Source organism: Punctularia strigosozonata (assembly GCF_000264995.1).
Source record: "Punctularia strigosozonata HHB-11173 SS5 unplaced genomic scaffold PUNSTscaffold_2, whole genome shotgun sequence".
Taxonomy (NCBI): domain Eukaryota; kingdom Fungi; phylum Basidiomycota; class Agaricomycetes; order Corticiales; family Punctulariaceae; genus Punctularia; species Punctularia strigosozonata.
This window is the reverse complement of record NW_006767434.1, coordinates 1,693,038-1,719,289: the sequence shown is the minus strand read 5'-3', so window position 1 is coordinate 1,719,289 and position 26,252 is coordinate 1,693,038. Positions and strand designations below refer to the sequence as shown.

Sequence of the window (26,252 nt, the reverse complement as noted above, 5' to 3'; positions counted from 1 at the left end):
CTGGCGCCGATCTCTGGGCAGTCTGCCCTCTACTCGGACGTCCGGTAGGATCGTCCCACTTCTCAACGTACGCGGTAGCGTAGCGTCGGTTACTGTATCTACAGGCATTGTACTAACCTCTTAGGGTGCTCAAAAAAGTGTAAGTTAAGCGTAAGGGGGCGAGGCGGGCGGTGGCGGTGTCACGACGCGCCTCGCAGGCAACAGAGCAGGATCCGGTAGTATAGCAAGAATGAATGTAGATACAGGCGTGCAATCGAGTTTTTATAGTCGAGACGCCATAGATATCAGAGATAATCATATCTCAGATATCAGGCGCCCGGGGAGTAGAGGTAAGCACGCAAGGTTTGACCATATGGCGCCCAACGGGCGCGTCAACATTGTGATTTCTCAGTCGCGGCGGAGCCGCGACCATTCTAAGTTTACTCTACGGCTAAGCTACGGAGTACTCCGTTACATGACCAAAGCGGCCCCCCAGAAGCATTACACACACGAGGATAGTCTACGTAACATGAGTTTATAGCTGCGCCGCCAGTAAACACATACGCAAAGATGTATGGCCAATCCTGAACATGGAATCGAAGCGATGGCCACGGTAGCACTAACGGAAGGGCCCATGCTTACGTGAGTTCTGCGCAAATGTTTGCACCGGGCCCGCCTCAGGCCAATGAGAATGCACGTTCTCATACGAGCACGCATCGAGACTCGAGACTGGCGAACCTCGTGCGATTTGACTGACCGGAAGTGTTACAGATACTATATTCGGAGATCTGGGATACAGATCTACAGAGCGCAGACTTTCTAGCGATGGCATCGACCGACCAAATGAATATATCATCATCTCGACAGCCCAGTGCTGACTCGGAATCATATCCCTCGTTCTACACGACACAATGCAACGCTACGCGAGCTACGGTTTGAATACTACTCGCTTCATGTAATCAGAGGTATACAATCTCGAGCTCATGGTCGAACCCCTTGAACGTGATGTCGATCTTCTTGGAACCGATTTCAAGGTAAACACCCTTGCGCTGCGACCCAGACTGGTTCGCGAAGACGACAACCTCCCAGCCGCTGCGCGACCACGAAGATTTGCTGTCGTCGAAGTATCCGAGGAGCTCAAACCACTCGTCATTCCCGCCAGAGTACTTGCTCACGAATGCTTTGATCTCCTGGTTGGGAACGATGCTCCTGAGACGCAGAGTACCCTGACGGTAATAGGGTCAACTAGGCAAAACAAATGGGTTACTACAAGCCACTCACCATTGCGGTTGAATTTGGTGCCGATTACTTTGTAGAGGAAATTTCAGCGGTGTTGAATGGATAATCCTGGAGACAATAAGATCGACGACGGGGAATAGGAACACCGGCAGGCTCACGTTAAGAGATGTTTCTGCTCAACGGTCGCTTTGCAGATGTCTGACCTGATACCAGCCCATGCCTTATATACACGAACCGGAACTCGGCCTCCGCATAAGATCCGCATAATACCAGAGCTTGCGACCGACATTATGGTGTTGTCCATCTGGAAATGGACATGACAGTCCCACCGAATGAGCAGGAATGCCATTCCCATGTCAAGAGCGGAGGAATTGCAAGGGCGGCAGGCCAAGTGTACTGATCTTCACTCGGAGCATTCGAGAGACCGACATGTGGGAGGTCCTCGGATTAACGGACCATGGGTCGAAGCGAGGGACAGACAGGCAGAGAAATGGCTCGGACCCAAGTTAGGAAATTTCCAAGGCACGACCACTTCGCGTGCAAGTATAGTTCCACAGATGACAGTGAACATCGTAGACGATGATGTAGGCAGAGTCGCGGAAATGAATTCAGTGCAGCGGTCACGATATCACGGACGAAAGAGCTGTCAGAAAAAGTGCAATCACAGGTGAGATGGACAAGACAATGCACCACAGGTCATGAGAAAGACGTGATGTGCGTTGTCACCAGCAGTCTGAGCTCATCTTCGCCTCGGTACTAATCTCTCGCCGATGGGTTGCTCCGTCCGAAGTGGAAAATGCCTAGGCGACACGAACACTACAGTCGTAGAACGCTACACGCATTGGGACTTTGCTTGACGATTCTACTCCCATGTCGATTCAATGCGGCAAGCACCAGGTATGCTCTGAGATAAATGCACTCTCAATGGAACACCGTACAATACCGTGTGACGAACGACGAGACGTATGAACCATCCAGCTACGTCGATCGGTCAACTCACGGTAGAATGACAATGCGCCAGTAGCACATGAGTCCTTGGTGGACTCTTCGCACCGGTTGCGGGGCTTGTGCTTGAAGTCAGTCAACCCGTGACAAGGAGCGCTGTTGCACAACGGCAAAGTGTGCCATAGGGATAGTGTCTAAGACATCCCTGCAAGTTCGCAAGTGAAGGTCAGCAGACATAAAAACGAAGAACGCAAAACAACCACTCACTGATTTTCAACACAAGACGGGTGAAATCAAGGCGACATTATTGCTGAAGAAATACTTAGGCCCGGAAGCGAAAGACGATGGACGCTCACCTGCTATCACTGAGAGCGTTCGCAAACATGCGAGGAGCGAAACAGCCGTTGGCTTCCCCCGAAGGGTACTAATCCCCCAGGCCACGAAGAGGCCGGCTGCCGAATCACCAGCGACAGGCGCTGGCAATCCTATTCTGGGAGGCCTTGAACTTGAAGACCAGGGACCGGGGGACCATGAGACCAGGAGACCAGGGGACAACCAGGGAGGACCAGACCACGGCAGCTGGAAGCTAGAAAGGAAAGAAGCGTTAGAAGCGTTAGCGAGTAACTCAATGTCCACGCGTCACAAATATCTATGTACGACTATCTACGATCTATTTAAGCCAATCCCTAAACCACGATCCCAATTCATCGAGCCTTTTTTTTGGGGGGGATTTCGATTTTTGCGATTTTTTTCGAGTTTTTGATGTAACACGCAGTCGAGATGCCCAATCGAGCGCGGCGTCCCGAACTCGGCCTGCGAAAGACATTCAAGCGAGCGAATGAGCTAGTGGGCCAATGTTCTGAAAACGCGAGAACGTACCAAACATCTCGTACTGTATGCCGGCGCACTGACGTGGGCTGTGGAGTTGGGCTACCAGCGAAGGACCAGGCGATCGCAGCGTCCCGCTCTCGACCTGACCTGGCACAGCAACCCTGTCCCTCTTCGACGCCAAAAAACCCCGTCCATGCCAATGGATGATCGTTGTCGAATCCCGCCACCGACAGCGTTCATCTCCGAGCGACACCCAAGCGGAGATATGCAGGAAGAAGAGCCCCGACGACGACCATTCAACATCGTCGGCGTCGTTCTTCCCATCCGCGTGTACGGCTGGCCGTGACGAGGTCTGTGGGTCAAAAGATTCAGGCTCGCTCCGATCGGCTCATCTTCCGTGCTTTTTGATGAGAGAGGGGTGGGGGTGGGGTGGGGGGGAGCGTGCGAGGGTCGGGGAATAGTGCAACCTCCTTCGAGTGCGTGGAGGGAAATGCTGCCTGTAGGACCTGCACTCTGGTCCTGGAGGCCATCGGGCGGCATACCCGAGGCCCCGCGACCGTCGCTCAAGACGAAGATTGGGGGTAGATGGCGCGAAAGACCGTCGTGTGGAATTCGTCCCCGTATACTGCCGCGAAACGAGCCGCAGTACGGTAAGGGTTGAGCCAGGCTCCGGCATCGTTCAGGTCGCGCAGCTTGGCGAGCGCCGAGACGGGCTCGACGTCCCGATTCACGTGCACTCGGACTGTGTCGCAAACGTCGGTGAGCACGGGGAGGCAGGGGTGAGAGCGAGGAGCGGACGTACTGTGACGGTTTTGCCCCAGCTTCCGGGTGATAAAAGGAAGCTGGGGAAGCGACGGCATCCTAAGCCTGGAGCTGGGCTTAGGAGCGCGCTCTGATGTGATACGTTGCGCCTCCGCGAGCGCGGCGACCTCATAATCCGCGCGGAGCCTGAGGATGTCGATGCCTTGGCTTTTGTGTAGGTCGCGCAAGTCCTCGAAATCCCATTCGGCCTGATCTAGGTCGTCAGAGGTGCCATCGATCGCGCCTCTCATGAGACCAATGATTCGGTAGAGGGCACGGAATTCGTCGAGAAGGGCCTCCTTGATCTCTTCAGAGGGGGCGTAGGCGGCGAGGGGGATGTAGTCGCGGTAAATGGTGCAGTACTTGTCGTTGCGCTTGCATGCTGCGTAGGGTGACATTCTGGGCAGTAGTCTGAAGTTGGGCGAAGCAAAGGGGTAGGTGACTGAGAGTGAAGGTGATGGATGAACCCAGAATGCTAGAGGTTAGTATGAGCAGATGCTTGAGATTTTATACGTGCTCGAGAGCGGAAGATGCGGAAGCATGCATATGGACGTCTGGTCGCGGAACGACCAAGTGTTCCAACTCGGGGCACTTGATCGTTCCGCCCGAGACCGGATGGTGCAAGTACGGTCCAAGACGAACCCCGCGCGCCCTTACGTCCATCGAATCTCGTCACCTCGGACTGTCCCGATAGGGCCAACGATCCTGCTATGTTACTTTACCGAATCCCGAGGTCCCAGCAGCACGATGTCACAACTTTCATCGACGATCTCTCCTGATATATTTAAGAGAGCTCGTTTGATTGTTCGGGGTCGCTCTTCCAAGTTTCTGGTATCGGCCATCTTCGCCACCTACCTCTTGAGCGAGTAGCCATACTCAACCTCGCGGTCAAGTCTCGACGATGCCGCCTTTCGTCGCCTCCGCCGAGCGCACCGACGGCGCCGTGCACGTCCTGCTGATCACGACGGGCAGCGTCGCGTCCATCAAAGCGCCCCTCATCGTTTCCGAACTGCTCTCCGTGCGTCCTCACACCCGCGCCAGCGCGTTGCCCGAAAGTCTGATCGTGAAGCGCTGGGGGAGAGCAGTACACCAACGTGAAGGTGGAGGTCGTCGCGACGACGCCGTCCACGGTGTTCTTCGACGCCGGTGCGATCGCTAGCGCGGGCTCGCGCGTCTGGCGGGACGAGGACGAGTGGAAAGTGAGCTAGACGAGTTTCCCTGCCTATGGCACGCGATGGAGAGCAATGCCGCGTAACGACGCTACCCCTCCTGACGTATACCCCACACGATAATGCACAGGCGGGCTTCAAGATCGGCGACCCCATCCTGCACATTGAGCTCCGCCGCTGGGCGGACGTCGTCCTCGTCGCACCGTGCTCCGCGAATACGCTTGCCAAGATCGCAGGCGGTATTTGCGACAACCTTGCCGTGCGTTTCCCCCTCCTTACACTCAGCCTGCGAGCGCTTTGGGTGACGTTTCACAGACGTCTCTGCTACGCGCGCTAGCGCCGACGACACCGACGTATGTCTTCCCGGCGATGAACACGCTCATGTACGAGCACCCGCTGACGGCGGAGCATCTGCGCGTCGTGCGCGAGGTGGTGAAGTACACCGTGGTCGGGCCTATAGGTAAAGGGCTCGCCTGTGGAGACGTCGGTGCGTCTTCTCCTCCGCCTCGAGTAGTCCATCTGCTGAGTCATATGTTGTGCTGACAGGACTCGGTGCTATGACGGAGTGGCGAGAGATCGTGCAGATCGTTGTAGACAGGTTCGGGCTGCAGAAGAGACAAGCTGCTGTCGACGGTTGAGCTGGAACGGGTCCCAATCGACTAGATGTATGTACCTGCCCCATCAATGTATCCCTAGACAACGCCCGGGGTCTCCGGACCATATTTTGTACAACAGTTTTTTTTTACAACTATCATACAGCAGTACACGCAACACGGCAGGGTATATACCTTACGCTCTATTCGTCTAAAACTCGGCGCCACGGTGCACCTCCCCGCGCCCATAATCCGGTCTAGCTTCAACCTCGTCGCCCTTGCCCCACGGGTCGGTCGTGAGCCGAACTTCGAAAGCGTCCCAAAGGGGCTGGAAGGGCGCCTTTTGTTCCTCGCGTAGGATCGTCTTCGCCGTCCGCGGCGGGTCGAGCGGGGTCATCGCCAGCACCATGTAGTCCTGTGAGGCGCGAAGAATCAGAAAAACGACCACGCGGGGGAGGGAATCGATTCTAGACGTACGCGAACGTGCAGGCCGCCGGCCTTGAAGCCGGCGACTTTGACCGAGTCGCTGATGACGATATGGCCGTCGTATGCGCGCCATTCTGGACCTTCGCCCTGAGGGGAGAGAGTTGAGTGTCAGAAATAGGGGGGCTTTTGAGGCGGAGGGGAGGATGCGCCTTACCGCGATGTCGAAGATGGCTTCGCCTATCGTATCGGTCCTCCCTACAAGAGCCATGGGGGCTCAGACAACTGCTACGCGAGCGTGGGAGGCGGTTTTCAACGACGTACACATATCTCGTCCTGCGCCGTTTGCGCCCTCGTTTCTGCGGGTCATTGGTACGTGAGCGTTACGGGATGCGTGGTGAGTGAGCGAGGGAGAATGGGGTACGCACCGTACGTCACAGTAGGACCGCCGGAGGAGCTGGACGCGAACCTTCTCGCGCGACTTGGCCGGCGGGAGCTCGGCCGGACCACCGTAGCTGGCAGACGCGCCAGATATATGGGGCGCGAAGGGCTGGAAGGTGGCCATCGTGTCCGCGCGCGAGGCGAAGGAGAGGTGAAAGGGAATCGACTCCGTGATGGCAAAGATGCGCGTGTTCGGTACGTGCAGCTGACCGAAGTCAATATGATGCGGTTCAGTGAGAGGGTGAGGGTAGCGGACAACGAACGGACCTTGCATTGGATGTACCGTTCGCGGTCGGGGACATTGCATTCGAGTTGGGTTTTGAAGACTGCCCAGTCCGGGTGCCAGTCGGGGAAGCCACGCAAGGTGTGGTCCATTAGAAGTGGCTCGGGGAGCGGCGCTGCGGGTCGCGTTCGTGGGAGGTAGACGAAGGGGGTGGAAACAATCGCTCTATTGCGGGCGGGTGCAATCAGGTCAACCACGGGTGCACGGGAAATACGGAGAGGCAAGGAGGAACGTACGTGCTGCCAAGTGCGAATAGGGAGGCTTTGCTACGGACGACGGAGGCGGTGACAGAGTAGGTGGTGCTGGCGTAGAAGCCCGGAACTCCGGTCATCTTACATTCGTAGCTCGGCGGAAGGGGCTGCAAACGTGATGTTAGTGAGTTCCGTTCACCTGGTGGAGGTGTTACCCATACATAGTTGTCCTTTCCATCGGAGAAGGTGGGTGGTAGCCGGAGACTGAAACTGAGCGAAGCAGGGCATGAAGGGCTGGTGCCCTTGCGCCACAGCACGGCCTTGTCGAGGCAGAGCGTGTGCAACGCCTTGCCCATCTCCGCCAGTTCCTGGAATAGACAGGGTGTTAGATCGTGGATGTATGCGCAGCCCGCAGCCAACGGTTGTTGGCTTCGACGTCATCCGTGATTCCTACCTGCATCTTCAGACAGCCTTCGATCTGGGCGCCGGGGAAGGGGGATCAGGATCGTCGTCAATGAAAGAACGATATGCTGGGTGAGATCGAGAGGAGGCACACCTTCACTTCGACACTGTCGACGTTTTCGATCTGCGCGAGATCGACAAATCCCTCGACGGCGGCGCCATGACCGTAAAGGGGAAGGGAGGCCCCATCCAACTGTTGTGTGAGGCGGAGGCTGACGCCGCCTTTGGGGGATTGCTTGACGAAGTTGCCGTCGAAGCGGGCGCGCAGGGTGCGGACGGGATCTGAGTATGCAAGCCGCTGCTCCTCCGCGCGGGGTTCGTGAGTGTACGTCGGCGTGCGCTGGAACGTCGGCGGGGTGACGGGGTAGCTAGGGAGGTCGGTCGTCGACATTGTTGATCGTGTGCGAGACAGCGAGTGAGGGGGTGGATGCTTTCTCTTTCAGATCTCAAGCACGCATGGTGCAAGATGGGATATATCTTTCACGTCCGCAGCGGCGTGCAACCGTGCTTGGCGATAAATAGCGGGGCTGGGAGAGATGGCTCGGTCTGCCATGGGGACTTCCGGCATCCATCTCGGCCGAAGATAACCGGCGGCGTACTGCCTCTGGATCCGGTGTCTGATACACGTCAGTACTCAGTACAGTACTCAGTGCTTAGCGCTCAGCGCTCAGTGCTCTTGCAGCGTACCTAACGACCCTTTGCCTTGCGGTTACATGAGATGTCACCCATGCAACGAGAGAATCCTACTTACCACGCTAAATCGGCTGTGATGAGCTAGGTTAGCCCCGCCAAAAGTGCCCGATTCAGGTTGCAAGGTTGATGTAAGTAATCTGATACGTACGGCCTTCAAATGGCCAATTACACTGGCAGCGCAGCCTCCGACACACACCCTATGGCCAACCCAGATCCCGTAGACCCTGCGGCGGTCCCTCTTGGAACGGGCCCGCCCACAAAGGCGGAGCTCGTCGCGCACTACCCCGCTAAATTCACCTGGCGCCAGCTCAAGGCCTTCGTCAACTCCGGGTGCGCGCCCTTCCCTCGACTTTCTGCCGATCTTGTCTGCCAGCCCTGATCGACCGCACACAGCGACCTCGGCCTCTTGAAACGCGACAAGCAGCTCCAGCAGCGCTACGACCAGTGGTCCGTCGGCATCAAGCAAGAGTACGGGTCGATGGGTGCGGGTGCTCGTCACCAACATCGATAATCGCCTCCGAACGCTAAAGCTTCCGACGGCGAGGGCCGTAACCCGCAGTGAATTACCTTCTCCAGAAGCGCCTGCGCTGGGGCGAGCCCGACACCCAGGCCGCCATCCGCTCCGTGCTCGACGACGACCCGGACGCCTACCGCGGCGGCCGACCCGACGTCGCCGCCGCCCCCGTCACCCCGCTCGTCACGCAGGACGTGGTCACCCTGCCAGCAGAAGAGAACCTGCCGGAGCCGCCGCTCGCGTTCCAACACGAGTACTTTACGGCCGACACGCCCTCGGAGCTGCTCAGCGTCATCCAGAACGACTGGCCTTACTCAGGTCCGCGCTACCTTATCCTCTGTCCCTCGTTTGTGCGCTTACTCACCACAAATCGCCGCAGTCCCGCCCGAGGTCGAGCACACGCTTATCTGGACCAAACTCCCGATCGTGCACGACGCGCTCGTCCCCGCCTCGATCCGCGCGCGCATTCATCAAGACGGCCTCTGGGGCTTCACCGGCACGCCGCCCGACGACCCGCCTCCGTCGCCCTCGCACGTCACAGACGCCCTCCCCGCGCTCGCCGAGTGGGGCGTCACGCCCGACAAACTCGTCCGCTCACCTCGCGGGACGGACGAGGAGGAGGCGCTCGTGCGCCGCGCGGGAAGGGAGGTGCAAGAGTTTGTGAAGAGGCGGTGGGACGAGCGCGTGTGGGAGACGGCGTGGTTCGTGAATCCGCAGGTGAGCGCCGTTTTTTTGCCTCCCGTGTTGTGTGGGTGTGGTGGATAACGAGGCGCTGATGCCGTCCGTGTCGTTCGTAGCGGCTGCAGAGCATTCCCGGTTTGGCGCATATCCACGTCTTCGCCAGACGCAAGGACATTTAGAATCGCTAGACCAGGTTGCTAAATACGAAGGAAAACGGACGTTTTAGATTACGAATGTCTGGATGGACACTCGGTACCTACATGACACACCCGCATGCGAGTTAAACGATCTCAGGAATGCATCACCTACCCGTTGTGTCATCCATTCACATCTATGTTCCCATTCTAGGAGAGGAACGTGCACCATCGTTGCACCCTGAAAAGGTACGGCGCGTGTCAGCACGGTTCCCAACTCCTTATCTTCAGTCGCAAGGAGTGCCGTTTTTTGTAGGTGAGCTCTGTGAGGATTGCCAACATTCCTAATAAATACAACATCGTTGTCGAATAAATACGCAGTGGACCCTATGCTAAATGTGAGCGTGACAGTCGTGAACTCATGTCAAACCGCGGCGCGCGCCCCTCCACACCCTAATGACACTCCTTAGTCGAGGTCGTTGATGCTGACCTCACGGTCGAAGAGGCCCTTGAGCGCTTCGATGCCCTGGTCGACGGCGGTCGACGCGGCGAGGCCGACACCGGTGCCGATGAGGCCCTTGGTGATCGGGCTGAGGTTGGCGGGGTCGCGGGCCTCGAGCTCGGCGGCGAGCTCGCGGTCGAAGAGGCCCTTGAGCGCTTCGATGCCCTGGTCGACGGCGGTCGACGCGGCGAGGCCGACACCGGTGCCGATGAGGCCCTTGGTGATCGGGCTGAGGTTGAGGGGCTCGCGCGCTTGGAGCTCTGCGAGCTCGCGAGAGGTGAGCTTGTCGATGATCTCGCCGACGCCGAAACCGCCGAGGGCGCTGCCGAGGCCGCCAACGAGGCCCTTGGAAATGATGGAGCCGAGGCCTTCCGCAACTTCAGCGCCCACAGCGCCTGCAGCGGCACGGGCCTCAAGGGAGCGGCGGAGGTTGAGGGGCTCGCGCGCCTGGAGCTCGGCGAGCTCGCGAGAGGTGAGCTTGTCGATGATCTCGCCGACGCCGAAACCGCCGAGGGCGCTGCCGAGGCCGCCAACGACGCCCTTGGAAATGATGGAGCCAAGGCCCTCCGCAACTTCAGCGCCCACAGCGCCTGCAGCAGCGCGTTTGTCATTCTTAAGGTTAATGCCGAGCTGCTCCTCGATCGCCTTGATCTGGTCCTCGGTGAGCTCACGGCTGTGGGCATGTTGGTCAACGTCATGACAAATTCTCCAATTCTGCGCCAACATACCGGTTGAACAGGCCCAGAATGTCGGAGGTGATACCGTTGGCCGCGCCGGCTGCTGCGCCGCCGATCGCGGAGTTCTTGATGATCGTTCCGATCGCGTCGTCGGACGCGCCGAGGAGGGATCCCAAGCTCAGGGGCTCGCGAGCCTCAAGGAACTCGCGCTTGGAGGTGGAAGAGTCTCCGCCGAGCAAGGACTCAGCGCCAGCGAGGAGGGCTGCGAGGCCTCCGCCGGTGGCAAGGCCCTTGCCGAGCTCCTTTCCGAGAGCACCGACGCTGACAGGCGCACGAGCCTCCATAAAGAGGCGCTCCTCGAGGAGCTCGCGAGCATGAAGGAGCTCGCGCTTCGAGGTAGAAGAGTCGCCACCGAGCAAGGATTCAGCGCCGGCGAGGAGGGCTGCGAGGCCTCCACCGGTGGCAAGGCCCTTGCCGAGCTCTTTGCCGAGAGTACCGATGCTAAGGGGCTCACGGGCTTGAATTTGGCTGTGCGCATAGCATGAGTAAACGACGGATTGAGCGCATGGATCGACCAATACTCACCCAACGGGAGCTGCGGCAGCAGCCGCGGCGAGAGCGAGAACAACAACGGCGGAAGTGGAGTGCATTTTGATTGACAGGATAATGAAGGAGCGGGGTCGTGCGTAAAAAAAGTTGAAAAGTCGAGAACGAGTTGTAGAAAGAAAGAGGAATGTGACGAAGTCGAACGGTAACCAGTACCTCACTGAGTTGGACTCTAAACCTGGAGCTGAAGAACTGGAGTCGTCTCCATGGATGTTTTATACTCGACGATGTGCCGTGCCGAGACTATTGTGCCTTCCGCCAAGGAAGATGCGATGAGCGCGTCGCCATGCGTCCCCAAGAGATCCATCAAAGCCACGGTTGAGAAGAGCCGTAACGAGGTTTTGCCGGTGCATGCTGGGATGTTGGTCGCCTTCGGGAGTGGCCATGATCTAACGATCGGATTTGATGGAGGAGTGCGAGATTTGATGGAGCACGGGAGCACGGAGCGGATCCAGGGTAAAAGATTATTGCTTCATGTCTTGTCCGAACGACGGTGCTCCGGACGAAATCAGGCTTGGTGATAAATATGGTCGTGTAACCCGAGCCGAGCAACGTCCACAGTATTCGTTGCCGCGTCTTTGCAGCGTATCTTAGGTTGTCTCTCTTGGTCAGGTTGGCTGGAGACGCTTTGGGCATCCGATCTCAAGAGGACCTGGCTTGAAATCAAAACGTGATCAGTTCGCGTGGGTGGCGGTGTTGCCAAACGGGTTCCGGCCTCCGGCCTGCTATCAGTGCGCGCAGCGGTAAATAGATGGCGATGCGAGACAACCTATGCTCAGGCACTGCGCATGGCTTCTAATCCGCTGGATCCATGATGTGAAGCAGATGTGAGGCGTAGGTAAACTCGTCCAGGCAAATCCAGGCGGATTCAAGGCTGCCAGAGGCTGTGCTAGAACCGTTGCCAACGCAATTTGCGCGAATGCATGTCTTGAAATTCGCCATGGTTCGCTGTTGCAACATCGTCTGGTCGACTTGTGCGCATTCGAGGATGGGTCGTTCCGACCCGTTGCCAGAGATACCAGAGTGGCAACAATGTGTCAGATGGTCTAAGTCGCGGTCGCTCTCACATGCTCCGGTCTCCCCACAGAACTAGTCATCACCTGCTACCTACCCGCAACGGAGGGCATTCGTCGCGATCGTGCATCTTCCTGACTCAACTGTGCCCGTGCAAAGGGACAAGGACGGCATATATCCAACCGCTCCGAGTGCTCGATGAGCATGAACCGCGCTTGATCTGCTCATACCTACCCCGAAGGCAACACACGCATTGCATCGAGAGTTGATTGAACGAGTTGTTCCATGCCTTGACCGATGTGGGCTATGGGGAGATGCCGTCTGGCGAGCTTGGCTATGGATGGTAGAGGTGAGCACCCCCATATCGGGGACGTGTGTGAAATCTAAGTATCCTTCTGTGTTCTAGCTCGGTGTGTTCAATTGTGCCACTGCAAGGCAATGCCGTGGATATCCATCGCAGTCTGGACAAAGCCGTGCCATGTTTTCAGCGTTCCTCTGTTCACATCAGACCGCCTTGATGATACGAGAGGTGCCATACCATGATCGCCGCATAACACGGGGAGTGACCTGTTCAGCGTGTTGCTCCAGTCGTGGATCATCAAGCTCGCCGTTCCACCGTACCCCATCTGCCGCCCAGGATCGCGTTTCGTGCCGGCACACTCCTAAGCAGGATTCCAACCGTTGCGGGCCCGACGATCGTATTGAGCGTAATCGCCCAAACAGCCACGTTGAACGCCTCCGATGAAACCAGAGACTGCTGGGACGCGATGTTGATAATTAAGAAGCCGATCTCCCCTCGTGCGACTCTACGAAGATGATCCACGCATGATTAGTACAGGACTCAGGTGAAGGGGCACTGAAGCGGCGTACAGAGATAGACCCAGAAACATAGCCGAAGGCCAGCTCGGGATCAACCTGGGCAGCACTTGTTCTCTAAGCTGAGTCTCGCCCGGCGTCGGTAACATAGGTGCAGGTAGCGGATTTCCAAGTTCCACTGGCCGCGAATCGTGGCGTCCGCAGTGATTGATGGTAGGCCTCCTCCCGAGTCTGCTCCACCGGCACGAACGGTTCCTCCAGATGCACGCCTTCTTCTGCAATAAAGTGTCCGCGAGGATGATCCAACTACCGGCACATAGCTTCCCGACTCCCATGAGGCCAGCGTATATGATGCCCTACGCGAGAAGTTTTCAGTTCGTTTGCAACCCACACTGGAGACGATGCGACTCGCCCTCCACACCGTCTGACCTCTGAACATCTCTTTCACCGGTATCGCAGAGCCGATGCTTGCGAAGAAGAAAGGACCTAGGACGAGCTCTTGTATAGGTTTTACGCGGGAGAACGCTGCTTCCGGAGATCCGTCCCTCAGCAACTTCAGCAGCGGGCTATCGCGGTCAACGCCGGCATTGGCAGCCACGAGACCATCGTATAAATGTTTCATCGTTGCACCTGCGCAGAAGCAGCCTATGAGGATAGAGCTCCCGATGTAAGATGCTATGGTTGCGAAGGTTGCTACGACCGCGATAAAGGCTACAACGGCCAGCGCATCCAGGTTGTGAACGAGTTTGGTCGCGGTCAGGCAAGTGAAAATCCATCCTGGGGCCTGACAACTACCGCGGTTGTTGAGCGGGCTGAGGACGTAGCGAGAGATGATGGCCGTGAACACAAGAAGGGAGACCGAGGCAACGAGAGGGCGAGCAGCAGACCACGGTGCGATGGACTGTGAACCTGAGGAGGTGGATGGCAAATTCGAGATTATGCTGGAGATAACCAACCCTACGATATCATCCAGCAGCGCCGCGGCCACAAGGATCGTACCGATACTGGTTCCAATGATAGTCTCTTCGCCTCGGTCCCCATCATGTCCATTCGTGTCCACCTCCATCGATGCCACTGCTCCTTCCTGAATAGGTTGATTGGAAGGCAATTTTCCGGCGGGAGGCCCTGAATCCTCAGACAGGTTCGAAATCACGCTAAAGATAGTACCCAAACTCGTGCTTGAGAGCGAGGCGCCGAGTGCGAAGGATTCGATGTACCCGTATCCATACGCGAAGGGCAGCAGTGCCAGAGAAAGCGCAATAGGGACGACGATTCCCGTGGTCCCAACAAGCAGAGCGAGTACGAGCGTCCTTCTATTGCTGAGGATATCTAACCTGGTGTCCATTCCGCCCTCAACTATCAGGAGCATGAGACCGAGGTATCCGAAAGCTTGGACGCTGTATTGCACATGGCTGGGGAGGATGGAGGACAGCGATGCCGAGTAGGCAGCACCAATGAGTAGTGGTCCGAGAAGTCCTGCGGATACTAGTCGGGAGAGTATGCCTCGGCTCAGGTTGAGGAAGAGGAGAAACGACGCGATTATGAGAATGGTGGCTATATGCGCCTCTCTGTAGGGTAGCGAAGTCAGAGGAGATAGATCGTCGAGTGCCATGACGAGGGGTGCAGAAGGTAATCAGTAAAGAAGTATACGTTGGCAATGAATCTCTGCTTTCGTGTAGGCAGAATCTATTATCGAACGGGAGGATGGACGTCAGTATCCAAAAGACGTGGGTCCCGAATGAACGTGAATTATGTTTCCGTGAAGTGGCAATGGTACTGGCTGAGAAACTACGTGATAAATTGTGGGGAGTGGATCTGGTCGTTGTTCCGTCCACAGTGGACCGTTGTCCCCAGTGGCAGCAGTGGTCGTCGCTGCAAAAGGTGTCGTGCGGAGAACTCCGCACGTGGACGATCGGTGGGTGCGCCCTGCGCCACTCTGTCCGGCGCCTGCTTCACTCGCGCCGACTTCGAACCATGGCCCGAATCCAGTCGACTCTGAGTTCATCGTACAAACGGCAGAATCAGTATGACCCGCATTAGGTTATTGCGCGTGTTACTGCCTCTCAGCGGCGCAATGTCCCTAGTAAGCAGAATCACCAATCTTAGTCTGTCTGATTTGCGGAATGGAAGGTTAGGATGGCGCAACTTCAGCACACAATGACAGTACTAATACCACGATCTCCCCAGATTCCGTAGACCCCTCCGGCTACTCGCACTATGAGCTGGAAGGCCCAGATACATATTCTCGCATTCGCCGCGGCTTGTTTCGCCCAACAGACGGTGTTTTCCGAGCATGACGGAAATGATCGTGTACAGTGGACGACGTTCAGCAATCCTATCAAACGTGTCGCCGTCATAGGCGCCGGCCCATCGGGTCTTCAGGTCGCAGCAGAGCTTCTCGAACATAACTTCACCGTCCGTCTCTTCGACCGTGCGCCTGGTCCCGGTGGAAACTGGCGTTATTCGGAGGAGGTTCCTACCCGCGAGTCTTACCCGTACGCATTGCATTCCACCACATGGAGCAAGGAGAGATACTCATTGTCGTTATGTAAGTGATACGCCTTTCGAGATTTATCCTCAAATTCCCGACAAGTACCCCCACGTCGAGTACTACTCCGATGGCGACGACGGCCTCACCCTGGACGAGCGCTGGCGCGACCACTGGGTCCCCCGACCCGTATGGAAGAACCTTCACACCAACTCTCCTACCAGTATTACCGAACTCCCTGGCGTACCCTACGCCGCCGGTGCCGTAAGTCCCTGAATCCCCTCCTCGAACCCTTCGCATCTCATGTGCTCGTCTTTGCAGCCGTGGGCGCCCAGCCAACGCAGCGTATCGGCACACGTGCGCGCCTTCGCCGCACTGCACCACCTGAGCGCGGACGACGACCCAGCTGTTGTTTCCTATGGTACGCGCGTCCAGCGCCTGGCGAAGGCTCCCGGAGGAGGCTGGACGCTCACACTCAAGCGCCTTACGCTCCTCGAGGAGAGTCAGAGGATAAAGGCAACGTGGTGGCAGGAAGACTTCGACGCCGTCGTCGTCTCGCTTGGGTTGGATAGCGACGGGCCGCATGTCCCCGATATTCCAGGCCTTGTCGAGTGGAGCAAGGTGAAGGCGCCTGGAGAGCCTGAACGCTTCAGTGTGTATCACTCGCGCGTGTACAGGACGCCGGAGCGCTATGCCAATAAGGTTCGCTTGCTTCTATGCGTGCCCCGCGGCGCAGGATGCTAACAGATCATATTAGACGGTCCTCGTCGTTGGCCCCGGCACGTCGGGCTCCGAAATCGCGCGCGACATCGCTCCGTATGTGAAGAAGCTCTACGCGAGCTCGAAGGTACGCACCATCGCCACCATCGCGATAGTATCACCTCTGACGGTGGACCTTCGATGTTAGGAGTACGACTGGAGTAAGCTGCACGCGTTTCAGCGGCGCTCCTTCCGCAGGTTCCCAGCCAGCACGGAGTGGGTTTCCGAAATCCGATCCTTTGAGCCGCTCGCGTCGCACGATGACGGCATTCAGTCGGGGGAAATCACGCTCATCAACGGGACGGTTCTGTCGGGGATCGACGAAGTGCGCATCAGTCCGGTCAAGTTATGATAGCATATGTGACACCCCTGTCCAATCCACAGATTATCCTCGCCACAGGTTATATCAGGACGAACACGTTCCACGCCCAGGTTACCAATGAGTGAGTCCACTTGTCGAATAGCCTTGTGTCCTACTTACATTCCTATCCAGTACGACCAAGTCGGACGGTGCGCGCCCCTACCGCCATGTGCACTGGACGGGCCACTACATTCCCGACCCCACCCTTGCCTTCACGAACTGTACGCACACGATCCACGTCTTCGCTATTGCGGAAGTCCTTGTCGGAGATTGAGCTCTCCATCCAGGCCGGCCGTGGAGCGTCGTACGTTACCAATCTTACGGTCTTGCCAAGGTCTGGGCGGGTACCGCGCGCCTGCCGAGTGAGGAAGAACTGTGGAAGCAGTACGACACCCCACGCTTCACGTACTTCTGGGGCTTCTGGGGCACAGAGCGCTCAGAAGGTAAGTCTTCTTTGCACTCGGCCCCCAGCGCCATGCGGTTATGGAATTGGGTTGCTTCCAGCACTCCTCCGCCAGTGGGTCGTGTGGCTCAACGACCAATCGCTGCAATTCGGTGGTCGGCTCGTAGACCAGTACCCCCTCGAGTAAGCAACTGTTTTCTCATCCTTATGTTGCGGTGTTGACTGAGATCCGCCTGCAGAACCCGCGAGGCGTTCGCGTACTATATGGATTTAGAGACTCAGGAGCGAGAATACCTCAACCGCGACAACTTTACGTCGTTCGAGAACGTGCCCGCCGACAAGTGGGGCGCGAGCGCGGACTTGAACCTATGGGACGAAGCTGGGTTTGAGTACGGTCCCCAGTTATGGTAGAGTCTACGCCGCAACGTTTCTGTCGATCAGCGTAACATTGGCTTGAGACCATGGTGATGTAGTAGACCCATTCGAGGTATAAATGGGCAATACGTGTGCGTGATCCTCACCGATTTTCTAGATCAAGTCAGTTCGACGAAGGCAAAACGGAAATTTGATCGTGAATATGATGCTGATTTGCTACGAATATGCTACGAGTAAAGTACATTTAACGGCAAGTCCATGATGGCAGTCCGAACTGGTAAGAAGGTCCATTGATTGTACAGAGAGTTCGTTCAAAGTTCGTGGATTGTTTTCCGGCCTCGAAACTGGGTTGAGCGTCCATCATATCGGAACTTGCGCGTCCTGGTCAGGGGTTGCGGCAAGTCGGGCCATCGGGACCCTTGGTTAATGTTTTAGGCCGTGATGGTAAACTCAGGCGAGAGGTTGCCCTGCAACGAAGTCAGGCAACTGAAACCCAGTGTCTCGAATGATAGGACAACTCACCGAGTCTCCGAACAGCAAAATTTGGTAATCGCTGGCCGGCGTCACTTTGGGGACTTGGATGACGTGGCGTCCATCGAGAATAGAGAAGTTCGCGGCAAGGGGAGAGTCTGCACCAAAGAGATACTCGTCAAAGGTACAGTCTCAGACCAACAAAAAGAGTAGAGGTTACCAAGGTCCAATGCGATTCCATTCTTAGCGAGAACGATCATGCCAAACTTGTTGGTAATGTTGACGGGAGGGTCGGACACATCCCTGCAATACACATTCAGCATCCGGATAACCGCTTGCATCGCTGATCAACTTACCAGGTGACGTTGTGGTGGGCTCCAACCTTCCAGACGGTGCCCGCGTGAGGGTAAAGGACGGGAGGCACGTAGACGTCGCGGGGCTCTAGGCTGACGGGCAGAGCCGCGGCGAGGGAGGCGAACAGCGAAACGAAGAGGGCCAGCATGAGCTTGAAGGTCGTGAACATCATCGCAGTCGTGGTCGTAAAAAGGATTTTGTGAGGGGTTTGTTTTGGGTCCGTAGAACGGTGAGGAGTAGTAGACGGTCATGGAGAATATATATACGTTAGGCCCGGCCTCGGTGACCAGTTCAGCGCAGCCCTGTGTCATAGTGGATCCGTGCCCCGGCGATCGGGACCCGCGGGCAAGCACTCCCGAGACCACGCCGGTGCTGGCCGCGCTCGATAATCACATCCTGACTTGGCCATCGCTCTCATGGCGATTCGTTCTGCCCGACAAGAGAAAAGCATAGAAGGTGTCAGAACCGCGATGGAAGCAGGGCAAGCAGGGGCTATCAGGGCAAAGGAGGACAGGAAGGGCGCATGGTTGGATTCGGATAGGGTCAAGTGATACAACGCAGATAATCGCATCTCCTGTTTCTCTCCCGCCGCTGTGCATTCATCAGGGATATTTACTGCCCATCGTGTTCGTAGCACGGCCTCTGCATGCCGCTTCCAGCATAGGAGCTGACCTGCTTTGGAGCATGAACGAACATTCGAGAGCAAGCCGACCCAGCCCGACCCTGCACGAGTCACAGCCTCCGGCGACTCATTCTCGGAAACTCGGGAGGAGCGGCAGTTCTCCCGCATTGCGCCACAATGCCTTAAGGGGTATATCAGAGAGGAGACAAAAAGGAAACGTAAGATTGCATCGGGGGTATCGTGACAACATGCAATAATGATATCCAAACATGCAACAGGCGTGATGAGAGCGCAAGCGTGAAAGTCCAAGAGGCTACGGTGAGGCGATTTAGCAGCTGGACGGGACGGTGTCGTCGTCCTTGTGGTTCTTCGCATTCTGTCCGAGGCCGCGGCTGGCGAAGGCCTTCCACAGAGTGCAACTGATTCGTTGAGATCGCGCGATGAGAAATGACGGATTCCCTTAGGTAATCTAGGGGCGACGTACGTGTGGGCACCATCGTAGCGGTTCTTGTCTGCCTGGATCCAGGCGTCGCGGGCGGTGGGCAGCGTCGGGTTGCAAGGCTGGAGAGCGAGCGAGTCGATGAACAAGTGGAGGAAAACGACGTTTCCTTCGGAGCCGGAGGCCTTCGAAGTCAGGTTAGAAGGTTGTCATCAATGCTTGATCGTATCATGCGTACATCGGTGTGCGCATCTTCGCTGAAGCCGTTCTCGTCCACAAGGGAGGCGTAGACGTTGTGGAGCATGTTCGCCCAAACTTCACCAATGTCGTGAACCTCGTTGAGCGTCGCGATGCTGGCGTAGGTCAGAGGGTTGGTGGTCCTGCAGAAGAAAGAGCGATGAGCGATTGACCATTTGAGCGAGACGTATCAGCGTACTTGGAGGTGGAGTACGGGTGCGTGCGGATACCGCTGTGAAACCGAGCATCATTAGTTACCCCCAAGGCTGAGCAAAGGCGAGCGCGTACGCCTTGTCGTTAATGACGTAGGTGCCCATGGTGAAGTCAGAGATCTTGGACGACTTCTGCTCGGTCCATTCCGCAAACGCGTCTGACCAGCCCTCACCCATGCCGCCAGCCTCAGTGGTCTGGAGGCAGCGGCCGGTACCACCGCCCGTCAGGCGGTTGCTGATGCCGTGGGTCATCTCGTGGGCGACGATGTCGTTCTGGGTGTCAAAGGTACGGTGAGTTAGGGCCGCTGTGAAGATCGGGGGTATCGTACCTCAAGAGCACCGTCACGCTCGGGGCTGGTCTCGTCCCAGAGGAACATCCTCATGTGTCCAGATTGACCATCGGCGGGAGTGCTGATAATTTTACGTCAGATTCGGTTGGCGGCTTGAATAGGCCGTGCAGCTTACCTGAAGTCTGTGGGAGAGCGAAGAACAAGAATGGTAAGCACCTCAGCGGAATGTCAGAGTCCTTGACAGCCAATGCTTACCAGCGTTGCTGGAAATCACGGTTAGTTAAGGGACCTTTGACGTTGACATGAGGAGACCAACGTACTCAGTGCCCGCGGAGTCCTGAACGGAAACGGTGACGCGGTCACCGTCCTCTCCACCATTGCCGAAGTTGTCGTCCTGGAAGTTGTAAGCCTTCTCCGTGAAACCGTAGGTATAGCTAATGTCGTGGACGGTGTTGACGACGTAGAACGCGTTGGTGCGGGCAGCGTTCAGGTTGGCGGACGTGGTCGGGGCCTTGGACGCGTCGTGGGTGTAGATGAACTCGTCGGTGTCGGACTCCGAGGTCCGCTGGCTGGCGCTCGACTTGTAAACGATGACGTTATTGCCGCTGAGAAGAGAGTCGGTCCAAGATCCGCTTGGAGAACGGGCGCTGGGTGGATGCTCACGCGGTGGTCTTGCCCTTGACCCAGCCGTTGGGGCTGGCGTCCTTGTTCTCCGGGTCCTCAAGGGTCTCGACGCCCTCCGTAAGGTCCTGCTTGGTGATAGGCAAGACCTTGTCTAATAAAAGCGACATTGGTATCGGACGAATGTGCAAAAATGGGAGGACTTACAAGTGAGCTTGGTGACGAAGTCCGTGACCGAGAGCAGGTCGCCGGAGTGAGCGTCAACGAAGGCCTCGTACCAGGCACCCTGGTCGTTCTGGATCTGAATGACGTGGGTGAGGGCGACCGAGCCATCGTCCTTGGCGAGGTACTCGACGGTCGTGGGGTGGCCGTTGTAAGTGCCAGAAAGGGCAGCCTCAGCCTTCTTGATCGCCGTCTGGAGGTCAAGAGTGGGCTTTGAGGCGGGGATGTCCTTAGGAAGCGCAACGAAACTGCTACCGAAGGCAACGACCTGCGGAAACGTTCGTTAGAAGCTTGGTTCTCCACATCGTGTTCTTGAGTACTGACCTTGTTGTTCTTCAGCGCAACGTTGGCGACAGCGTTGGCGAAGGGAACGCCATCGTGCTGCTGGTGGAAGTAGGCGTGCGACGTGATGTCGCCCTCGAACCCGGAGCGGAAGGCAACGGCGCCATCGTCCAATTTCGCCTTCGACTTGACGAAGGCGAGGGCGGAGTCCTGGAAGGACGCGTCGGCGCGCTTCGACAGCGGGTGGTCGATACCATCCTCGTAGGTCTCGTAAACAGAAGCAGGGTGGTACGTCTCGAGCTTGAGATCCCTGCTAATGTTCCTCACACGGTGCGTGGCATGCTGTTGCAAGTACGCGGTAAGCTTCCGGATTCGTCACATCCACTGACGCAGCGTTATTCACCTTGGAGTTGGCGGGCCAGGGTGCGGCCAAAGCAGCCGATGCGTACGAAACCGCGATGAACACGGACGCGATGAATTTGTAAGAGAACATGGCGTCGAATTGAGAGTGCTTGCGCGGAGTCGTAAGGAGGACGTGCAGGAGGGAGACTTCGAACTCGTGAAGAGGAGGTCGCCTGCCGATCCTGAGGCCTCCTCCCTAGGATTTATGCACTTGAAAAATCCTTGGCGGGTTGACGCAACGCGCATGGTGAGATGCCCGGCAGCTCAGTTGGACCGGGAGAGCCATGCAACGGTCGGTGCGGAGAAGCGACCGGGAACACTGCTTCCGCTCGCACGTTGGGGTGATCACATCTTGTACGCGCGCGACGGAGGGCACCGTCGTCTGGCGTCTGGCGTCTGTGAGCACCGGTAGATGCCAAGAGCGTCGAGGCCATGTGGCGGGGCTGCTGCTCTGCGCAAAGCTGATAGGGTAACCGCCGGGGAGCACAAGTTATGAGTGCCAAGACAGTGGAAGCGCGACAATCACGCGACCACGGAGGCAACACGATGGTGTGGCAGCATGGTTTGCACAAGGTTGAGCAGCTTTGCTCATCGTCGTTGTTTCGGCGTCGGACGAGGACGAAAGCTTTGGAAGAACGGTTAGCACATTCATCCTCGACTCTAGAGCGTTGGTCCGGCCAGGTGAGACGTTCTTGCAAAGCGTTGCACTGAATGATGAACCGGTCGGAGTGAGGGTCGGCGATGCAGATCACTGCAACGAGAGCCGTCGGGGATTGCCGCAAGATGCCCTCTGATCACGTGACTTGACGCGCGTTCGCGACACGCACATGCGGCATAGCCCCGCCCTTGACTCCGGCGTTCATGCTCATCCTGAGGCCATCGATCGTTCCGTTGCGAGATCTCCGACGCGTTGCTACCATGTCACTCCCAAGAGATGTTCAAGAGTTTCTTGCCGGTTATCCAGGCATAGAAGACCATCCATCTCAGCATGCCAACTTGTTGTTTTACAGGAATCAGCTACGGTGCCGACCGGATAATCTTTTGGTGGAAGAGATCCACGATCAGCGCGTTCATTTCGTTCACGATCTCGCGTCATTGCTGACATACTTTACGATTGCGCGCTCAGATGGAAAGGGGATTACAACCTTCTTGAGTATAAGCACGGTTTTATACAATGGCTGTCAGTTTCATGGGCCTGAATGCCTGCGCCGTTACTAACATCGTGCGGAAGGTTTCCAATTCGTGAATACGGCATGAACTATGAGTCGCAACCTTTACAGCTTCATGAGAGGGACGCCATGAAGTCCGATCCAGATATTAAACGGCGACTACTGGCGTCATACGAGCTTATGCTGGATTTCTATGGAATGCGCCTCCTGGATCCTGACACTGGACTGTTGCAGAGGTCCCTTCCCCCACGAAACTTCGAAGGGCAGTACAGAAACCTTGTCCGTAAGTCGCCGATCTCGCCATGACCAGGCTTCGCCCATTAACGACTTTTCGAAGGATCTATGCACAACAACTTGCGCATATCTCGCATCCTCAAATGCCTCTCAGAGATGGATCTCGAACACCTGAACGCTGGCTTCCTTCTGCACGTTCTCAACGAGCAGAGCGAGAACGGCGAGCTGAACTCTGGGTCCATCCAGAGCAGCATGGACAGGTGGTGGGCGAACTGTCTCAGGAATGAGAACGAGCGCGCGTGGATAAAACGCGCTATCCAGAAGGTCAGAACCGACGACAACTTCCAATTCACTAGAGAAAAGTACGAGGCCGCCCTTCGATCGCGGTCAGAGTCGGGCGAATTCGACGAACGAATGCTTCACTCGGATCTGGCTTAGAGAATTCGTTTCAGCAAGGTCACCTAGGTAGCAGTCTGGTTGGTGGACGTGATCCTATTGCGACATACAACATATTGTCGGGCATAGCGTTCATCGATCAATTACCAGACGTGAAAAACAGCATTCGTCACAGAGAGCTCGATGCGTCCGACTTAGTTGTTGATGTATAACACCTCGCAGGATCACCTTGAATTACTCACAGAGAATTATTGGATCGCTGCAGCAGAGCGGGCTCATGCCACAAGCCGGATAAACTAACTAACACAACGTCAGCGGCATGAATGATGAATCACGGTTTGGGCGAGCACCCAGCATACCATGGTAGGCTATTCAAGCTGCTGAAGCCGAGTTAGCTTGGTGAAGAGAATCTGCTGCTGCTTCAGACCAAAGCCGGGACTCAGTTCCTGCAGGAGTGCTTCCAGTGTCTCAGATACATCTTTCGAGTCTGTTCCTGGTCCCAGGACCGGTGTCAGACTGGATCCATTCACCGTCCGGGTCCAGCTGCGCACCTGCTCGAAATCCGCGGCCGTCCAGGTAAATGGTAACCTCCTCTTCTTCCAGGAGGATCACGTTGGCCTTGGCCTCCGTGCTCGTGTGATTGCCCAGCGTGAAGCTCTTGATTCCGTGTGCATTCTCTCTTAAGCAGTTCTGGAGTTCCTCGACGTAGACATTTGTGGTAGCCATTATTGTCAGGATCTAAGCGGCATCGCTCGGGTCCAGGACCTTGCAAGTCACCGTCATGCATGATGTCGAATGCATCCGTGCGTCACCGCCACCATCGGCGCCGTGCCGCGCATGCCGCGCATGCCTTCAGCACGCGCATCTCTCAGCAGATTGGTACGATATACCCCTTCGCATTTTGCAGCCATCGCGTTCTTCTCTTGTGCTTGAACGATGGACGTGGTCAAGGCAGTCGAGACCTATGTCACGAAACTCATCCAGACGCCTGCGGGGATGAAGGTCCTCCTGCTGGACTCTCATACGGTACGCCATCCTTGGAGATAACTCACGAGATGAAGCTCACCATATTTTCTCAGACACCGATAGTTTCTCTCGCCTCCACACAGTCCGTCCTTCTCGCGCATGAAGTTTACCTCACCGACCGGGTCGACAACCCCAAGCGGGAGCGCATGGCGCACCTGAAATGCGTTTGCTTCGTGCAAGTTAGCGACGAGAGCCTGGAAGCGCTCGAACGCGAGCTGCGCGAACCCAAGTACGGGGAGTACTACCTCTGTCAGTTGGTGAATTGCCATATCCCCGTTTTCCGTCGTTGATCTGCATCGCTGATGCCGTTCTTCGTGTCCGTGTCAGACTTCAGCAACATCCTGAGCAAGATGGCGATAGAGCGCTTGGCCGAAGCCGACGAATACGAAGTCGTCCGCGAAGTGCAAGAACACTTTGCCGACTACGCACCCTTGACGCCCTACCTCTTCTCGCTCAACCACACCCCGTCCGTCTCCCGGCCTTTATACGGCTCCTCCCCCAATCAATGGGATCCCGCCGCGCTCGAACGCTCCGTCCAGGGGATCATCGCCGTCCTTCTCAGCCTCAAGAAGAAGCCAGTCATCCGGTACGAGAAGATGTCCTCCATGGCGAAGAAGCTTGGGGTTGAGGTTCAACATCGTATCAAGTCCGAACCCACCCTCTTCGACTTCCGGCCTACGCAAACCGCTCCGGTTCTCCTCATCCTTGACCGGAGAAACGACCCCGTTACCCCGCTACTCTGCCAATGGACGTATCAGGCAATGGTTCACGAGCTGCTCGGTATCAACAACGGACGTGTGGATCTATCCCTTGTCCCGTCCATACGGCCCGAACTGCATGAGGTTACATTATCCCTCTCCACTGACGAATTCTTCCGCGATCAACACCTCGCTACATTCGGCGATCTCGGCGAACACCTCAAAGCCTACGTGCAAGCATACCAGAGCAAAAGTTTGGCGCAGAGTCCGCAAAATATATCGAGCATCGCTGACATGAAGAAGTTCGTGGAGGAGTACCCCGAGTTCAAGAAGCTGGGAGGAAACGTGAGCAAGCACGTCGCGCTTGTTGGCGAGTTGAGTAGGTTGGTTGCCAGAGACAAGCTGCTTGAGGTCGGTGAGGTGGAACAGGGACTTGCGACGGGATCTGGCGCCGACTTGAAGGTGATTCTAGCTGTGTGCGGTGTGCAAGTATTCGTGCTGATTGTTTAGAGCGTCCAAGCTGTCATTTCAGACCCGGCTGTACCCTCACACAACAAGCTCCGATTGGTTATCCTGTACGCCCTACGGTATCAGAAGACACAAGCGGCGAATATTGCGTCGCTCATCAACTCGATGCTTGCAAATGGGGTTAAGCCGGAAGATGCGCGGGTAAGCACAGGCTATTTTTTGTGCACATTCGATGTCTAACTTGACTGCGATAGCTGGTGTACGTTATCTTAAACACGTCCGGATCGGATCAACGGCAAGATGACCTCTTCTTGAACGAATCACTACTTGCGAAAGGTCGTTCGGTTCTCAAAGGCATCAAGGTAGGTGCTGATTTTGTCGACGTTGAATTGCATTTGATATCCCGCATCTTCGTCCCAGGGCGTCGAAAACGTGTACATGCAACATACACCACAGCTGTCGCAGACGCTCGAGAACCTATTCAAGGCACGATTGCGCGAAGCTACATACCCGTTCTTGGATGGCGCGGGACCGAACGCAGGGTTACAAAGGTACCATCCATTTCAGTTCGTTTCTGATGAAAGGCCAGCGGTTCTGACAAGTTTGTACGGCAGACCGCAAGACGTGATCGTGTTCGTAATCGGCGGAACGACCTACGAAGAAGCACGCGCCGTTGCGCTCCTGAACCAAGAGTTCGCGATTGGCTCAAACCCTAACGCGCCCGGGGGA

The 26,252-nt window shown here is 56.6% G+C and overlaps 14 protein-coding genes across 14 annotated transcripts in view; 6 read left to right on the top strand and 8 right to left on the bottom strand.

Moving 5' to 3' along the window:
* Positions 1–831: 831 nt before the first annotated feature.
* On the bottom strand, positions 832–1,432 carry PUNSTDRAFT_49945 (uncharacterized protein). The gene is made up of 3 exons (XM_007380165.1): positions 1,377–1,432; positions 1,261–1,326; positions 832–1,205 (listed from the first exon to the last, which is right to left on the bottom strand). Exons 2-3 carry the CDS (start codon positions 1,261–1,263, stop codon positions 939–941), a joined length of 270 nt encoding a protein of 89 aa, XP_007380227.1. The 5' UTR covers positions 1,264–1,326; positions 1,377–1,432; the 3' UTR covers positions 832–938.
* Positions 1,433–3,415: 1,983 nt separating this feature from the next.
* On the bottom strand, positions 3,416–4,193 carry PUNSTDRAFT_141304 (uncharacterized protein; the record flags this gene model as incomplete). Its single annotated transcript, XM_007380164.1, has 2 exons — positions 3,416–3,736; positions 3,797–4,193. The coding sequence occupies 2 exons, from the start codon at positions 4,191–4,193 to the stop codon at positions 3,558–3,560; spliced, it is 576 nt and encodes a 191-aa protein (XP_007380226.1). The 3' UTR covers positions 3,416–3,557.
* A 503-nt stretch (positions 4,194–4,696) lies between these two features.
* PUNSTDRAFT_59934 (flavo protein) lies at positions 4,697–5,602 on the top strand (the record flags this gene model as incomplete). The annotated part of the gene is made up of 5 exons (XM_007380163.1): positions 4,697–4,813; positions 4,881–4,994; positions 5,095–5,223; positions 5,280–5,451; positions 5,511–5,602. The coding sequence occupies 5 exons, from the start codon at positions 4,697–4,699 to the stop codon at positions 5,600–5,602; spliced, it is 624 nt and encodes a 207-aa protein (XP_007380225.1).
* Positions 5,603–5,768: 166 nt separating this feature from the next.
* PUNSTDRAFT_130913 (uncharacterized protein) lies at positions 5,769–7,748 on the bottom strand (the record flags this gene model as incomplete). Its single annotated transcript, XM_007380162.1, has 10 exons — positions 5,769–5,972; positions 6,035–6,130; positions 6,198–6,238; positions 6,305–6,339; positions 6,409–6,626; positions 6,689–6,869; positions 6,941–7,062; positions 7,117–7,263; positions 7,350–7,373; positions 7,452–7,748. 10 exons carry the CDS (start codon positions 7,746–7,748, stop codon positions 5,769–5,771), a joined length of 1,365 nt encoding a protein of 454 aa, XP_007380224.1.
* Positions 7,749–8,249: 501 nt separating this feature from the next.
* Positions 8,250–9,550, top strand: PUNSTDRAFT_97471 (uncharacterized protein; the record flags this gene model as incomplete). The annotated part of the gene is made up of 5 exons (XM_007380161.1): positions 8,250–8,380; positions 8,444–8,532; positions 8,610–8,882; positions 8,944–9,281; positions 9,362–9,550. 5 exons carry the CDS (start codon positions 8,250–8,252, stop codon positions 9,422–9,424), a joined length of 894 nt encoding a protein of 297 aa, XP_007380223.1. The 3' UTR covers positions 9,425–9,550.
* A 295-nt stretch (positions 9,551–9,845) lies between these two features.
* On the bottom strand, positions 9,846–11,208 carry PUNSTDRAFT_124410 (uncharacterized protein; the record flags this gene model as incomplete). The annotated part of the gene is made up of 3 exons (XM_007380160.1): positions 9,846–10,554; positions 10,610–11,086; positions 11,144–11,208. The coding sequence occupies 3 exons, from the start codon at positions 11,206–11,208 to the stop codon at positions 9,846–9,848; spliced, it is 1,251 nt and encodes a 416-aa protein (XP_007380222.1).
* A 105-nt stretch (positions 11,209–11,313) lies between these two features.
* On the top strand, positions 11,314–12,166 carry PUNSTDRAFT_49942 (uncharacterized protein). Its single transcript, XM_007380159.1, has one exon. It carries the CDS (start codon positions 11,371–11,373, stop codon positions 11,683–11,685), a length of 315 nt encoding a protein of 104 aa, XP_007380221.1. The 5' UTR covers positions 11,314–11,370; the 3' UTR covers positions 11,686–12,166.
* A 610-nt stretch (positions 12,167–12,776) lies between these two features.
* Positions 12,777–14,606, bottom strand: PUNSTDRAFT_60904 (uncharacterized protein; the record flags this gene model as incomplete). The annotated part of the gene is made up of 3 exons (XM_007380158.1): positions 12,777–12,984; positions 13,049–13,350; positions 13,395–14,606. 3 exons carry the CDS (start codon positions 14,604–14,606, stop codon positions 12,777–12,779), a joined length of 1,722 nt encoding a protein of 573 aa, XP_007380220.1.
* Positions 14,607–15,614: 1,008 nt separating this feature from the next.
* On the top strand, positions 15,615–16,593 carry PUNSTDRAFT_61629 (uncharacterized protein; the record flags this gene model as incomplete). The annotated part of the gene is made up of 3 exons (XM_007380157.1): positions 15,615–15,746; positions 15,804–16,184; positions 16,390–16,593. Coding segments are annotated over 3 exons (717 nt in total), but the record flags the coding sequence as incomplete, so codon positions are not given.
* A 960-nt stretch (positions 16,594–17,553) lies between these two features.
* PUNSTDRAFT_49940 (uncharacterized protein) lies at positions 17,554–18,423 on the bottom strand. Its single transcript, XM_007380156.1, has 4 exons — positions 18,208–18,423; positions 18,072–18,154; positions 17,903–18,009; positions 17,554–17,847 (listed from the first exon to the last, which is right to left on the bottom strand). Exons 1-4 carry the CDS (start codon positions 18,372–18,374, stop codon positions 17,812–17,814), a joined length of 393 nt encoding a protein of 130 aa, XP_007380218.1. The 5' UTR covers positions 18,375–18,423; the 3' UTR covers positions 17,554–17,811.
* Positions 18,424–19,155: 732 nt separating this feature from the next.
* On the bottom strand, positions 19,156–21,623 carry PUNSTDRAFT_42200 (metalloprotease; the record flags this gene model as incomplete). The annotated part of the gene is made up of 11 exons (XM_007380155.1): positions 19,156–19,246; positions 19,312–19,451; positions 19,505–19,646; positions 19,703–19,735; positions 19,762–19,988; positions 20,045–20,126; positions 20,326–20,610; positions 20,669–20,780; positions 20,834–21,116; positions 21,173–21,493; positions 21,534–21,623. 11 exons carry the CDS (start codon positions 21,621–21,623, stop codon positions 19,156–19,158), a joined length of 1,806 nt encoding a protein of 601 aa, XP_007380217.1.
* Positions 21,624–22,450: 827 nt separating this feature from the next.
* PUNSTDRAFT_61019 (uncharacterized protein) lies at positions 22,451–23,373 on the top strand (the record flags this gene model as incomplete). The annotated part of the gene is made up of 4 exons (XM_007380154.1): positions 22,451–22,623; positions 22,659–22,712; positions 22,764–22,984; positions 23,039–23,373. The coding sequence occupies 4 exons, from the start codon at positions 22,451–22,453 to the stop codon at positions 23,371–23,373; spliced, it is 783 nt and encodes a 260-aa protein (XP_007380216.1).
* Positions 23,374–23,699: 326 nt separating this feature from the next.
* On the bottom strand, positions 23,700–24,057 carry PUNSTDRAFT_130905 (uncharacterized protein; the record flags this gene model as incomplete). Its single annotated transcript, XM_007380153.1, has 2 exons — positions 23,700–23,824; positions 23,883–24,057. 2 exons carry the CDS (start codon positions 24,055–24,057, stop codon positions 23,700–23,702), a joined length of 300 nt encoding a protein of 99 aa, XP_007380215.1.
* Positions 24,058–24,256: 199 nt separating this feature from the next.
* The window catches only part of PUNSTDRAFT_124406 (Sec1-like protein), a 3,523-nt gene continuing 1,527 nt past the window's right edge, over positions 24,257–26,252 (top strand). Inside the window, exons 1-7 of the mRNA XM_007380152.1 lie at positions 24,257–24,357; positions 24,411–24,606; positions 24,685–25,517; positions 25,566–25,724; positions 25,778–25,885; positions 25,944–26,074; positions 26,138–26,215. Of these exons, the coding sequence (XP_007380214.1) occupies positions 24,268–24,357; positions 24,411–24,606; positions 24,685–25,517; positions 25,566–25,724; positions 25,778–25,885; positions 25,944–26,074; positions 26,138–26,215 (1,595 nt within the window). The 5' untranslated portion in view covers positions 24,257–24,267. The remainder of the gene's footprint in view (positions 24,358–24,410; positions 24,607–24,684; positions 25,518–25,565; positions 25,725–25,777; positions 25,886–25,943; positions 26,075–26,137; positions 26,216–26,252) is intronic.